At 50.6% G+C, this 14,132-nt stretch overlaps 7 protein-coding genes across 7 annotated transcripts; 2 read left to right on the top strand and 5 right to left on the bottom strand.

Annotated features, from left to right (window-relative positions):
- Positions 1-140: 140 nt before the first annotated feature.
- Positions 141-807, bottom strand: HO133_001493 (uncharacterized protein; the record flags this gene model as incomplete). The annotated part of the gene is made up of 4 exons (XM_037292423.1): positions 141-454; positions 533-595; positions 654-694; positions 791-807. 4 exons carry the CDS (start codon positions 805-807, stop codon positions 141-143), a joined length of 435 nt encoding a protein of 144 aa, XP_037151842.1.
- A 187-nt stretch (positions 808-994) lies between these two features.
- On the top strand, positions 995-1,491 carry HO133_001492 (uncharacterized protein; the record flags this gene model as incomplete). Its single annotated transcript, XM_037292422.1, has 3 exons — positions 995-1,006; positions 1,054-1,094; positions 1,164-1,491. 3 exons carry the CDS (start codon positions 995-997, stop codon positions 1,489-1,491), a joined length of 381 nt encoding a protein of 126 aa, XP_037151841.1.
- A 268-nt stretch (positions 1,492-1,759) lies between these two features.
- HO133_001491 (uncharacterized protein) lies at positions 1,760-3,533 on the bottom strand (the record flags this gene model as incomplete). The annotated part of the gene is made up of 3 exons (XM_037292421.1): positions 1,760-3,087; positions 3,243-3,338; positions 3,401-3,533. 3 exons carry the CDS (start codon positions 3,531-3,533, stop codon positions 1,760-1,762), a joined length of 1,557 nt encoding a protein of 518 aa, XP_037151840.1.
- A 2,449-nt stretch (positions 3,534-5,982) lies between these two features.
- HO133_001490 (uncharacterized protein) lies at positions 5,983-7,143 on the bottom strand (the record flags this gene model as incomplete). Its single annotated transcript, XM_037292420.1, has 2 exons — positions 5,983-6,800; positions 6,885-7,143. The coding sequence occupies 2 exons, from the start codon at positions 7,141-7,143 to the stop codon at positions 5,983-5,985; spliced, it is 1,077 nt and encodes a 358-aa protein (XP_037151839.1).
- Positions 7,144-7,577: 434 nt separating this feature from the next.
- On the bottom strand, positions 7,578-8,822 carry HO133_001489 (uncharacterized protein; the record flags this gene model as incomplete). Its single annotated transcript, XM_037292419.1, has 1 exon — positions 7,578-8,822. One exon carries the CDS (start codon positions 8,820-8,822, stop codon positions 7,578-7,580), a length of 1,245 nt encoding a protein of 414 aa, XP_037151838.1.
- Positions 8,823-9,079: 257 nt separating this feature from the next.
- HO133_001488 (uncharacterized protein) lies at positions 9,080-10,648 on the top strand (the record flags this gene model as incomplete). Its single annotated transcript, XM_037292418.1, has 3 exons — positions 9,080-9,154; positions 9,205-9,298; positions 9,357-10,648. 3 exons carry the CDS (start codon positions 9,080-9,082, stop codon positions 10,646-10,648), a joined length of 1,461 nt encoding a protein of 486 aa, XP_037151837.1.
- A 2,564-nt stretch (positions 10,649-13,212) lies between these two features.
- Positions 13,213-14,125, bottom strand: HO133_001487 (uncharacterized protein; the record flags this gene model as incomplete). The annotated part of the gene is made up of 3 exons (XM_037292417.1): positions 13,213-13,616; positions 13,772-14,023; positions 14,104-14,125. 3 exons carry the CDS (start codon positions 14,123-14,125, stop codon positions 13,213-13,215), a joined length of 678 nt encoding a protein of 225 aa, XP_037151836.1.
- Between the last annotated feature and the right edge of the window lie 7 nt (positions 14,126-14,132).

Genomic DNA, 14,132 nt, shown 5'->3' with positions numbered 1-14,132 from the left:
ATGGATAAGAAGCTGCGGTTGGACCCTCAATGGGTAAAAAAAGGCAAATGACACCTCAATGGGAATTGATATTGTCATTCGAATCATAATATAAGTGACAATAGAATGCGTGCATGTTGAATGAACCTTTTGTCTTCCCTCTACTCCGCAGTGAATTTCGCATACTCATCCATACTCATCAACTTCTCCACCTCCCCTCCATCCTTCACTTGTATCCTCGCAATCCACCCCTCTCCTTCCGGACTTTTATTTATAGTGCCTGGCTTCTCTTGCAGTACATCGTTCGCTTCTATGATCTTTCCCGACACAGGCGACAAGATATCCGATGCCGACTTGACCGATTCAACAGCCCCCATGGAGTCGCCGGCTTTGATTTCAAGGTCGAGGGCGGGGAGTTCCACAAAGACAACATCACCAAGGTTTTTGGCGGCGTAGACTGAGACGCCGATGGTGCCTGAGACATTGGTTGTATTAGAAGAGGCTAATGTGTAGAGGATGAACCGTTTATCGGAGAGGGGCAGGGTGGGGGTACCTGTCTTGCCGTCTTCGCTGAGCTCAATCCATTCGTGCTCCTCTGTGTATTTCTTTTCTTGTACTATGCATACCTGGATCAGTAGCTATCATTCCATCAGGGTTCGAGGGGCTCAACTTGCAAGCTATGGACGTTGTGAAAGCCCTTCGGCCTGGGCCTGTTCTAGACAGTCGTCCTTGCAATTGAGGAGCCAATCTTGAGCGATGACATGTTGATAGGGAGCATAGCCTTTGAGAAGAAGCCAATGGTACTCTCAACCTCGAGACCGCTGCCATAATTGCGGTATAGTAGTGTTGGGAGGAGGGAATGAGCTTTGCGGCAAGTCGCAAATAGCTGATCGAAGACGCTAGTTCAGCCTTACCAGGCGAAAGCGTTCAGAGAGATTTAGAGAATTGACCCTCTTCAAGCTCAGTTGAAGCTCATGAGCGATGAGGATAAGAAGACAGCGCCATGTTATATGAGATGATAGCCATTGTAGGTGTTCCCTCTATTTTCCAAGATAGCAATGCTGATCGGATCAGGTCCGCGTGGGCAGACCGCACACCACCAACGAAGTCAAAGAGTACCTTCCCCAAACCCAGCCCTTTACCCAGCTGCCTCTCCTTTTCCACTGACCCCACTTCTTTTCCAGCATTGCACGCACAGCCGGTGCTCTCATCCTCGCCCACGGCGGCGTAGTCCGCGGTCTGACCAATTGGGGACCGTTCCTCCTCATCAAACCCATCAGGAAAAACCAAGCGCGGCACGACTCTGGCCACCACTTCATACTACGCTTTGACGCCTCGCCTTCCGTACAAGAGCTGGTCAAGAAAACAGTGTCGGTAGATCCGCGGATGGTCAGGTGCGGAATTGTGAAGATGGGTGGGAGACTGAAGGATATTGTTAATGCGAAAGGGGTGGTGGAGTGGCAGCGGAAAAGGAGGGAGAGGGATTTAGGGAATTATATGGGGAATATGTGATATGCTTTGAGTGGCTGAGTGGGTGAGGGAGGGGAAAGAGGATGAAAGAGCGGATGCATTCATGGAGTCTGTGGGTTGTATATTTGCGTAAGAGAGGCTGGGTCTGGACTCATTGAGTGCCATCAGCCATGCTATCCTGCTCGTCTTGCTTGAAGAGTAATCTCCATAACTCCACAGAAAAGACACTATACAAGTCTTCGCCTCTTCGACGACGCCTCACTATTGGACAGCTCTAGCTTGACATACGCGTGCTTAGAAGCAGCCTCTCCTACAATGCCATCTCGGTGTCCACGGGCTCGTCCTTTATCTTCACACTCGGCTCCTCTTCTTTGATGGTTGTAACAACCTCTTCTGAAGTGCTCAATACTGATTTCAGTGCTCTCCTTCTAGCAGGGGGCGAGTCTGTCAGCTCTGGGGCGTCCTCGGCGTCGAGCTTTCGTTTGCGTGTTCCATCGTAGGCTCTCGTGCTTGCTGTTTTGGTAACCCCTCCGTCTTCAGTAGGTACAGTGACTTCTCCAGGAGTGCGGGAAATTGAATTCAATGCCGTTCTTCTTGCAGGAGGCGAGCCTGTCAATTCGGGAGCATGCTCAGTACCAGATTTTCGCTTCCGTGTCCCATCTTGGCCGGCAACCTCCTCTTGCTTCATCGGCACATCCACTGCCTCATTCTTGATTGGTAGAAAAAGAGATCGCATATCCTTAGGCAGCGCCGGTACTTCATCCTCTTCAGCTCTGGATACCTTGAGTGATGCCCCTTCGCTTTTATCGGAGCTCACAATGCAAGATCCTCCGAGCTCTTTAGCTGCCTCTATGACTCGTCTCAAAACATGCCCCAAAGCGCGCAGCTTCTCTGCATTAGTCTTTTCCCAGTCTAATAACAAATCGCCCATGGGGATGAGTCTTATGCGATGGAAAATGGTCGAGCGGCTTGATTTCTCCTTTGTTTCACGATGGAGGCACAAATGGTAGTTCAGAGTTTGCGAGATCCAAAAGTCTGGCAGCTTCTGCTCGATGCTGTCAGGGGCTTGACTGTGCTTTGTTCTCGTCGTAAGTTCTAAAGTGGCCGCATGAGGAATGTGACGACCGCCATCAATGACTGTGACTGGTGTGTTGCTTGATAGGGTCTTGGATGGAGGGTTTCCCTCGATGTTCATGTTCTCGCGTTGTTTGACCAGAGGCCCCGGATCGGTGTTTTCAATGCCATCGGCGTGCATGAGCGCCTTTGCGAGATCTCCCAGATACGCATCAACCGCATAACGAACGAGGATTGTCAGGTCTGCGAAGTCATATTTCACCACACGATGATGGGAGGTGCTGCGAGCTGCGGAAGCGGGAATCTTAGTATACTGTTGTTCGAAAGCGTCTCGATATCCATTGTAGCGCCTGGAAGGTTGGTCCCGAGTTCTCTCCTCCATGCGGGTGAACAATGCAGTGTTGCCAACGACAGAGATACCAAACTTGAACGCGACAGGCTCGGCATTCACAAAGCCTAGGAGACAGCGTACAGGCTTTCTATCGGTGACGATGTCGACGTTCGTAAAGTCAAAGTCTGGCTGACAGGTTTGAACAGCATGGATCAAGGCTTGCAATGGCGATCCTACGCAGATTTTGGAGTCAGCCTTGTTTATTCGAGGTAGAAAATGGAGTTGCAAGACAGGTCTGGGGAGCAGAAAGTTCTTTTTGCTCCCGAAACATGTCTTGCGACTCAACTTCATTACCAAATGGGAAGAATCAGCTCCGAAATGTACGTACCAGGAGTGCGGTCGGCATTCTGATCAACGTAACGGCCTCCGATGTCTGGTTTCAGCGCTGGGCTTATCTGAGGTGGAACCCAGATTGGCGGAGTGCCTGCCGTAATGAGTGTCAGTCTTTAGATTAAGGATTGTGTCAAACAATTGTCCACAACTGACCTGGCACAAGGATGGTTGGCGTTGGTTCGTCCAGCCAATTGTAGGAAGCGACCGTCTCGAAATTGAGGATCTTGGGAGGGTCCTGGCCGTCATTGGTAGGCTCTAGCTTGACAACATTGATAGTGGTCGCCATTTTCATGCGTGAAGAGTTGAAAACGAGACTAACAGAACTTGTTACATTGTCGTGTTAGCTTACTTCGAGATGCGGACAGCGTTGTTGAAAACATCACTTCAACTTTCAACACCGCTTTGTTCCCTCGGATTACATTTTTCACCTTCCCCATCCGAACAAGACAACGTCAATGAAAACAGCAAGCATGGCGCAGAATTACTCACAAGACATCTGTTTCATCTGTCGAGGAGAACAAGAATACTATGTTACGGAAAGACCAAATTGAAAACGGGACATTGGCAATTTCATGGTACTCAGTGCTTTCCTCTACCGAGCATTCACCAAATGATAGTCATTTGGGAAGCAAAAAGCATGCGCATTGATTTCAATGAGGAGGACCCGCTTCTCATAGATCAAATATCAATAGGGGTTTTCAGAGTAACTCCGTGGGAATATTCAAAGTGTGGAATTTTCAGGTTTCTTACGGGTAAATTACAAATTCATACCCCAAAACCTTGAAATTCATACCCCTAATGGGGTATGTGAAAATGTAATTACCATTCTTTGGGGTATGAATTTGTAATTTATTACAAACGCCCCTAAAGAAGCCCCGGGAGCCTTGAAAACCCCATTTATCGCGGATTGGGGTGAGTCAGGGATTTATAACAGTAAGAGCTCGCCTTAGCCTCGGAGCGAGGTTTCGACGAGTTACACGGCGAACCCTACAGAGGTCTGCACCGAAAGTCCTGCACCCGCCAAGACTCTTGCGCTCAGACTTCGGATAACGCCCCACCTAAAGGGTTACCTGGACAATACGTCTGGAGTTCTTCGGAATCGCACCTAGCCCTAGCCAGGTTTCGGGGCTTACTACCCCTATCAAGGCTAAAAGAAGTACCTTAAGTCCCATCATGCGCTGTGAGAAGATATTTTTAGGCTTCCCCTCTACAGGGCCGCTTTCCGAAAGTAGGGTTAGGGCTGCACTAGTGCGGGTGCAGGACTTTCGGTGCAGACCTCTGTAGAGGTCTTCAGTTCGGGGCTCCCGGGGCCGGTCCGGGCTAATTTCGCAGCCCCCGAAGACGTAACCTCAGCGCACTATGGTAAATTACATTTTCATACCCCAAGGAATGGCGAATTACCGATTCATACCCCATTGGGGTATGAAAATGTAATTAGGGGTATGAATTTGTAAGGATCCAAGGTTTTGGGGTATGAATTTGTAATTTACCCGGTTTCTTACTGTGGAATATTCATAGGCCTGATTTCTATGGAATTTTCAGAAATTCGCTTATTAGCCCTAGCCCTAAGTCTAATTACATAGTTGTACGGCTTGCCCTCCTCGTCTCGTGCACAGAACCAATTGACAATGAGATCTATATCTTGTTGCAACCATTTAATCTTAGGGTTACAAGTTTTTTGGGTGTTAGAAGGAGTGACGATGGGAGTGACGGTGGGCTTTCTCTTTCTTATTGTGGCGTGTTAAAAGGATGTAGGCGTGTAGAAGGTAGATAGAAAGGATAGAGGGATGTAGAAGGTGTTAAGAAGAGTATAGGCCGGGCGTATAAGAGGTATACGGCGAGTGATAGAAGTAAGAAGGATAGAAAGGATAGGAAGGCCTAAATAATATACTCGAAATTTACCTGAAATAGTCACGTGAATGTTTCCGGCAAGAGCGAGGGACAATGGCTTTCATGGCTTGACACCATCGTCAAGATGTACGCTCTCGGAGATAAGTCCGACCTTCGCGGGTCGAAACAAGAAGCTGGAGACAAGGTTCACGGCACATCTTGATGAGCCTCCCACAGGATTCCTGCAACCCCTCTCGGGACACCTCCAGCCGATTGGAGAATTCATCGCTGCTATCCCGTTCATCTACGCCACCACCCCGGAAACCGACCGCGGGCTCCGAGACCGAGCTGTGGAGTACGGTAGCAACAAGTGGGAGACACGTTGGGTTTAACCAGCTTTCAAGAATGGGCTGACAGAGATTGGCGACTTCATCAACAATGTTGTCACTGAAGGGTGGTGATCGGGCTTCCCGCAAGATCAACATTAAACATCTGGGTGACGCATTCGAAAGTCAAACTCCCTCCAACTGGTGATTGAAACGACTTTCTTTGGATCCATGAGAAGATATGGGAGAATGAGGGAGAGTCTGCTAGGTCAGCGTTGGCTTGACGGGGCTTCTGCTGCTATCACATAGCTACCCGACATGAGTGGGGCCAATCTTTGCTAACTGCAGCGACCAGAAATCAACCCAGGGCGTATTGTGGCTTTCCAATTTGCCTTGTGAATGTCTGCACATATTATTTGTATGAACCACTAGACCAAGACGAATAGGTACAAGACCCATCATCGTGGCGACCCATTCCAATGCCCAAGATGCCTCCGCTCCATCCAGTACTCTTCGGACCTAAGCCCTGGTCATTGAAAGGGTAGCAGTCCCTTGTATCTGGCCGCTAATCTGTCATATTCAATAATAATGATGGTATTTCAGCGCCCCAACTGGCAAGCAACCGGACCCTCTGGCAAACATCTTTTCCAAAATCGCTCGATCATTCATGCCTGGTATGGCAGCTTGACCGATAAACGCGGCCAGACCAGCCACATCTGGCCCATACGTCCGCAAATGATCCGGGCTGGTACCGTACTGCATGGCTGCTTGCATGAAAGAAGCCCCGAATTCTGCCCACATAACACAGTCCTGATAGTTGGTAACGCAAGGAGGACGTCGGAACTCTGTCTCAGGTGGTGAGCACTCTGTACATTCAGTGGGCATTTCCCCGCAAATAGGGTGCATACCAATAGTCCCAATCTTGCCCTCCATGAGATTTTCGAAGTTGAACCCGTAGCGACGCTCCGTCACGGCTTTCTCCCCATTCGAATCCTCACAGACATTGGAGGGGTCCTCTTCTTTAGCATTCATCAGATGTATCAGAGACTCGATCGCAGTGCACTCTTGGATCCTTTGAAAACAAGATTCCAAATCAGGCAGGTGCTTGAGCTTTGGATTATCAAACCGATTGCTCCTGCACTCGCGATTTCCACGGCGTCCTGGAGGCAGCAAGACTTCGAACGCTTCTTCGAAATAGAGGATGCTTCTTGAGACATTCTTGACTTGTTCCAGAGTCCACTTGCTGTATCCTGGGGATACGTGGACGTGGGTACCGCATGTGACGTCGCTCATGATCTCAGCGTAGCTCTCGATTATTTGGAAATGGTAATGCAGGTTCTGGCGCCATGAGCTTCCAGCTTCGTAGCGTATGATAGGTGATGCAAACTCGAGACCCCCTTGACCAACATAGATTAGCACGGCAGGGGGAAGAAGCCATGACTGCTCACATGGTCGCATAGATGAGCAGCTCAAACGCTTACAATGATCTTCATCCGGGTCAATAGAAATCTCCTCCACCACAGACCAGTACCGGGAGTTTGTAGGATCTTCGCTCGCATGCCACGTATCAAATGCCATACGCATCTCGGGTTGGCCGGGTCTTTCCCTGACTTTGGTGTTGTAATGTCCGACCAGACCCTTGGCAAACTCTTCAAGAGAACCTTTGCATTGGTCTTGCATGTCAATTGCACAGAGTAGGACCTCAGTCTCTATACCAATACGCAGGGAGAGGACCGCCATTGCGGGGCCAATGTATGGGAAATGACTGGAGAGACTGATGCCAATGAGTCTTTCTTGGGGGAGGAAACCAAGAATTAGTGGCACGCTGAACTTTCATTGATGGCAATTGATCAAATGTTCTGGTCGAAAATGGGGAACATTGTCATGTTAAAATGTGATTTTGCGAGAAAGACCACAAAAATAATACAAACCACATACTCTCGTTGACGGAGACTGGTAGCACAATCTGGTTGAAAGTCCAGAAACCAGTGAATCTTAGGGAAAGTAGATGATGGAGTGTCGCAAATTAAGCTTTCATGGATAGCGATTGATTGCATACAAAATCGCAGAATCCACCCTTTTAGGAGAAGGTGCGACCCTGTATACAGTAGGTTCACCATTGTAATTGGGTATTTAGCAAAGCATTGGCGGGTGATTGAATTCATACCCGTAATTCACGTGTGCTCCTTGAACCGAAAAATCACTTCATCCTCGGATGCCAGAATCAACGGCGGCTTTGGACCACCGGGCAACCTCTTTGTTCCTGGCTTGCCTTCAAGAATCTCCTCCTTCGTGCCCCAGTGCCACCATACGTCCCTCGCCCGTAGCCTTAGTTTATACTCGCCAGCGTCCATTCCCGCTCGAATTGCAGTCGCATTCTTCAAGAAGTCAATCTCTTGCACTAGCGGCACACCTGGCTCCAGTGTCGTAAATTGCCGGCGCTGCCAGCCAATCTGCAAAACACATGTGTAGCTTTCCTGTACCATCTCCTTTCCAGTGGCCATGTGAGTAATGGAAAAGTTCTCAAGCGAGATCTTGGCACCGGTGCTGATGACACGCGCATGGTTGTTTGACTGAGTGTGAGTAGGTGATATGTGGGGTTGGGATCCAAAAGAGATCATTGTCACTGGCTGATCTGCTGTGTTCGTGATTGAGATTTCCAAGGTGGGTGTTGGGTCGCCTGACCTGTAGACGACAGGAGGAGAGAGGGCAAGGGAGATGTACACGGATGGCGGTACGGGTAGTGATTCCACGACGGAGAAATCCCGGTGGCAGACTTGAGTCGCCACCATGGTTGCTGGCTCCGATGGAGGAAGTAGTTCCATGGGCACATCTTTGATAGCCAGCTCTCCCTGAGAGCCATATCGCCACCATGTCACGCCTAAGTCGATGCTGGTGGTCTGAAGGCGATACCTGCAGCCTGGCTTGAGCAGATGCTTGATGGTTTCCGAGATACGCAGTGGAATAATCTTCTGCGCTTTCCTTCTTCCGCCAGATTCCCTGGTCAGCAAGGTCAAAACCCGATTCTTTGGCTGCGCTGACGGCGCGGATGTAGTAAGATTGTCATCTTCGGGCCTTAAGGTGACAAGGCTATCCTCCTCTAGGTAGACAATATCGAAAGAATCACTGGGCTGCGTTGACAGAGTAGGCCTAGCAATGCCTTCATCCTTAGATTTGAAGACAAATTTGCAGTCTGCATCCAGGTCGATCAATTCCAGTAATCCATTGGTCAAAGCATGAGGAACATCAAGCAGTGATCCGTTCAACAGTAGCGTTATAGATCGCCAACCACCGCCGTCCCCTCGAAACCTGTCCACTTCGAGTAACAGATCGAAAGGATTCGTGCCTGATAGATCGAATACCAGTGAGTGGCTAGGTTGTAAGTTGATCCTCAGCTTGACACATGGTGTCCCTTCCATATACTATCTTGAAGTCACATAGCCCATGATGGTATAGGTATACAAGTACACTATTCTGTCTGCGGCGCTTCACAAAACGGAGATGAGTCAAAGCAAGTGGCAAAACTCGATAAGTGAACCCTAACTTTTAGTGTCACGCTAATTCCTACGTCAATCATCTTGGCGCTTATCGGTCGGCAACATCAAGAGATCTTCGTGCCACCAATCTTTAAACAAAATCATCTGAAAAACACAGAGTGCTCCTCTACAAAAGTGAGATGACGGACGGATCAGATGAACGGTCGCCGCTGCTCCAGAATGGCCACGCCGAAGACCAACAGAATGACCCGGAGGTACGCTCCTAGCAACAATCTCTCACAACTCTGTATCTAATCAAGCCCAGATCATCGACTTCTCCAAAGAGGACGACGAAAACCCAAGGAATTGGCCTCGTCGGCGTAAATTCGTCAACGTAGCCATCATAGCTTTCATGGCCAGTAAGTAGCTGTCATCTGTAGCATCGCCAGCAGCGTCATGCTTATCAACGAAATCAAGTCCTATCACCTCTAGCCTCCAGTATGTTCACACCAGGGATATCGGAGATCGCGGTTGATCTCAACACGAGTGATAGCACCGTTGTGGGAGCTACCACCGGCTTTGTTGTCTTTCTCGGCATTGGCCCTCTCATCCTAGCTCCACTCTCGGAGACGTTTGGGAGGCGGAAGCTGTACCTGGTCTGCTTCTCGATCTTTGCCTTACTGCAGATCCCCACTGCGTTGAGTCCGAATGTGGAAGCATTGATTGGGGTGAGGACGATTAGCGGTTTCTTTGGGAGCGTGGGCATTGCGAACGGGGGAGGCACCATCAGCGATATGTTCCATCCAAGCCAGAGAGCTGGAGTCTTCGGCTGGTACTTACTCGGTCCTCTGCTTGGCCCAACCCTTGGCCCTCTCTTCGGCGGTATCATAGTCCAGTACCTCGGCTGGCGTTGGATCTTCTGGATCCTGACTATTGTATGCAGCTTCAACACCGTAGTCGGGTTCTTTTTCCTTAAAGAAAGCTACGCTCCTGTCATTCTGGAAGCCCGCAAAAAGACCTATGAAGACTCGTCCGAGAGTGGAAGCAAGTCATACCGCATGGCCGGCCAAGACGACCGACCCCTCCGGTCCAAACTGGCAAATTCAATGGCACGGCCGCTGCGCATCTTGTTTATGCAGCCGGTTGTGTTTACTATGGCAGTGTATCAGGCTATCCTTTTCGGCACAACATACTCTCTGTATACGAACTTCCAAGCCATTTACGGCGAGCTCTATGGCTTCGACACAACTACCGTAGGGCTCATGTACCTGGGTCCTGGTCTTGGCTTTCTGACCGCCGTCTGGTTCATCGTCCCGAAGATTGATACCATCTACAACTACCTGGCCCGCAAAAACAACGTAGAAGCGAAACCAGAGTATCGACTGCCGCTGGCGAACATTGGTGCCGTGTTCATTCCGACGTCTCTGTTCGTATTCGCATGGACGGTCCAATACAAAGTGCATTTCGTGGTCCCCCTCATCTCGACTGTCTTTTTTGGGCTGGGCCAAATTACCATTCTGAATACATGCCAGAACTACTACATTGATTCGTTTCAACAGTATGCCGCGTCTGCTATTGCTGCAGGTGCAGTATTCAGAAGCATTGTGGGTGGTATACTGCCGCTTGGAGCCTCTAAGCTCTTCGAGTCCTTGGGGTATGGCTGGGGGATCAGTATCTTTGCCTTCTTGAGCTTAGCGCTGAGTCCGGCACCATTGTTGTTCTTCTACTACGGCGAGGGCGTGAGAGAAAGGTTTGCTATAGAGTTGTGAGGCTGGTATATCGAGCGGCTCATGAGAATGGAAATGGGAACGGCGCGATTCTGACAAGTTTGCACTGGCAGGGGCATTTCGGTGCCTGGAGCATAGATGGAAGGCGGACATAGTGTTCTCATCCTATATATTTGATGTATAAAAACATCACACGAAGCTGCACTAGTGTTGTATGTCTACGTTGAGCCACTGGAATATTCGGGGCCTCAACAATGACGGAAGGGAAGGGAGGAAATTTGCGTTGGCGGTAAGGTGTCCAACAATGCAAGTAGGGAACGACGCGAGTGTCTACACACCACAAAAGTCGCCTCGTATTGCTCTGAGACGTCATGGGACTTGATTGTTAGAGATACTCATTACTCGTACGCATCACACAGATCATAATGTTTCAGTATTATTTTGCTGCCAGGAAGGTGAATACAAATACGAGAGGGGAGACGTGCTGCTAAACCCTTGTTATCACACAACCATCGTCTCCAGTCAAGCTTCCTACCCTATCAAACAAAGCTTCCCTTCCTACAGTAAACAAATTCACCTACGAAGGCACGAGCTACCAAAGCAAGCTGATCAAAGGTGAATACCGCTCGAGACAAGATGGCTAACACAACCCACCAGATGCAATTCAATTCAAACAAATCATCCTCTCCGCACTCGTAGCCAGCTGATCCGCCGTCTCCGCCGCACCTGACGGTGTGACCTGCGACTCGAGCGCCGCCAGCCCCAGCTACAGCAACTCTTCCGACGCCATCATGCAGCTCACAGGCTGGGGTCCGGACGGAGATTGCACACAAGGGAACGACTCTGGCAGTTTTTGCACCACCCTAGTCAACAGCGGCACGGCGGCGATCGCCATCTGCGGCAGGTCGTGTCTGGGGTGCAGCATACCGTGCAACCTGGTCGTCGTCTACGCCTGTGGCATCCAGAATGTGTGCGTTCCGCCCCCGGCACCGGCGGGGGCTCTGCTCGGCGGGTCGTATTGGTCGGACGAGTATGGGTTGACGGTTGAGGTGATTCATTCCGAATAGGGGTCTTTGTATGTAACCCATGGCACTCTGCCAAGACGCGCACCTTTTGGTGGGCACATATCGACCAGAATACGTATGAGTCGGGCGGACAAAGGATGTTCAACGCTGCTCTCGGAAGACGGTTCTATAGCATGGGACCCTAGAAGTACGCTTGTTCGGAGCATTTCTGGGGAGCGCATCGATTGGACTTGGGGAATACTATTGGGTCCTGACAGGGCAATGGGCCCCAAATTGGGCTCAGATCAGGCGCTGTTGGAAGCAGTATGCACCGTCCAGGCAGGCAACCGGGGGCAACCCTTCGGAGTCTTGCGTGCAGACCTCCGATGATTATGGCGATCGTTTCCGATTTCAGTGAATGCTGACCCCAGCCACCAAGAAGGAGCGTCCACGTAATGGGTCTTGTATCGTCTGGTGGTCTACCTGATTAGTTGTTGGATGTTGGATGATGAATTGCTGGTTTCAAGCCTTCTTCGGCCAGTTGTTCGATCGATCAATCACTGGATGTCTACTGTATACAGGATATGCTCCAAGAATGACTTGAAGGTATTCAATCAACCAGAGTCTCTCAATCCCAAATCCTAATTCCAACACATACCACCTTCACTCGGGGAGATTGAGGTCTACCGCGACGTACCTCAAACCTTTCCAATACTGATTAACTCCCCGTAGGACGTAGTAGTACCCTGTCCAACACGTCTACCTCGGGTATGACAATATCATAAGACTGAGCTTGCACCTATGGCGCAAGAGTGACGCAGAATACCAAAATAAACGGAGGTCCGAGCATGTCGCACGAACATTTTGAAGTCTTCGTCTAAAAGCAGGCCGTGTATATCAGCCAATCAGAAGTTGGGACAAATTCCAGCACCAACTCCAAAGCTACCTTGATCACGGTTCTTTAGGTACCTACCTCGCTTTCTTCTACCATTAGTATCGAGAGGTCGTTGAAAGGACTCGCGTTCGTCAACAATTCAGCTGCTGCGTACACCAGAGGCACCATCGCAACCGTTCTACCTCCAATTCGAATCGTCCAAAGACCGACGACGAATGGAAATGAAAAGGCTTCAAAGCTTACCCTTTCACCTGCCCCGCCAATTTCCCATCCACCTCCTCAAAACCCCCAAGTCTGATGAGCCGTCCACCCATTTGTCAATGCTCTCCGCCCAAGCCTGCACACGATCCCACATCTGATTCGTAAAATCTACTGTGAGATCTCTCCGACCGAGTCGTCCCCGCTAGATCTTGCGAACATCCATCGTTGAAAAGCACGAATTTGGTCTCATGTGAAACCGCGGGCACGGGCGCGGATGAAAGCGAAAGAGGACTCGAAAGTGTGGTGTCACACTGCGATTTCCTAAGATCTCTATTTCATCTTCCATCATGCTAGGCTTAAACTCGAGTTTCAATCAAGAATCTCAGGACTTGGATAGGGTCGACAGAGGACGATATTCTCGACTCACGCCATCTCTCTTCCATCCCCGCCCATCACTCACCAAGCGTGTTCATGACTAGCACACATTTCTCCGCCCACACCTCCCTCTACCTCCCCCTCCGTCTCTCCCGCTCCGCCGCCTCCTCTTCCGTCTCATCCTCATCGCTAACATCGCTCTCCTCCCCGCCATCCCCACCCACCCCAACACCACCACCACTCCCTCCACTGCTGCCCTCATTCTCATCCTCATCCTCATCCTCATCCTCATCGCTCCCCACCGCCCCGACGGCGCCGCCGAGCTCCCCGTAGCACTGCGACCCCGGCTTCGCGTACAGCATCAGGGAGGAGGACTCGTCGAAGTGGTTGCCCTTGACGGTGGTGGCGTCGTCGAAGAGCAGGAGCAGCTCGGAGGCCTTCCAGCCCTTGGCGCGCTGGATGGTCTCCTTGACGGCCTCCATGGTGTCGCGGGGCTTGACTTCGATCATGAAGTAGGCGGGGCGGGTGCGGACTTCTGCGGGGGGGTTCGGAAGAGAGTGAGAAGGAGAAGAAGAAGGGGAAGAAGAAGGGGTGGATGTACGTGTTCATGATCATCGTACAGCAAGCAAGCATACTCAAGGCATTATATAAGAAAAGAACCCGATGACTCCAAGTAAACGATGCACCTACCAAGCTGAAACGGGATCCAATCCGGAGGCGGGTACGTCCGGAGCAGGCCTATCTTGTGAACCTTGCCGTCCCCGGCGTCGCGCATGCCGTAGCTTTCCAGCTTGGCGCCGAGGTCTTGGAGCTGCTTGCCGCCCCAGCAGAGCTTCTGCTGGTAATGGAGGACGCCGTCCGCCGCCTCGACCTGCGCTTTGAGACTGGCGACCGTGTCCTGGGGCGAGATGTCGAGCTCGAGTTTGAGCGGGCGACCGCCGACTAGGGGTTCGAGGGAGTTCAGTCAGTGAAATCGGGGGAGGGGTGGGGGCGGGAAGGGTTTGGGTGGCGGGGTGATGTACGGTTCTTGACTAAGACTTTCATCTTTGTT

The sequence above is a fragment of the Letharia lupina genome (assembly GCF_014066315.1).
Source record: "Letharia lupina isolate WasteWater1 chromosome Unknown contig_12, whole genome shotgun sequence".
In the NCBI taxonomy this organism is placed as follows: Eukaryota; Fungi; Ascomycota; class Lecanoromycetes; order Lecanorales; family Parmeliaceae; genus Letharia; species Letharia lupina.
Note: the sequence above shows the minus strand (reverse complement) of the source record. Positions and strands in the feature narration are given on the sequence as shown.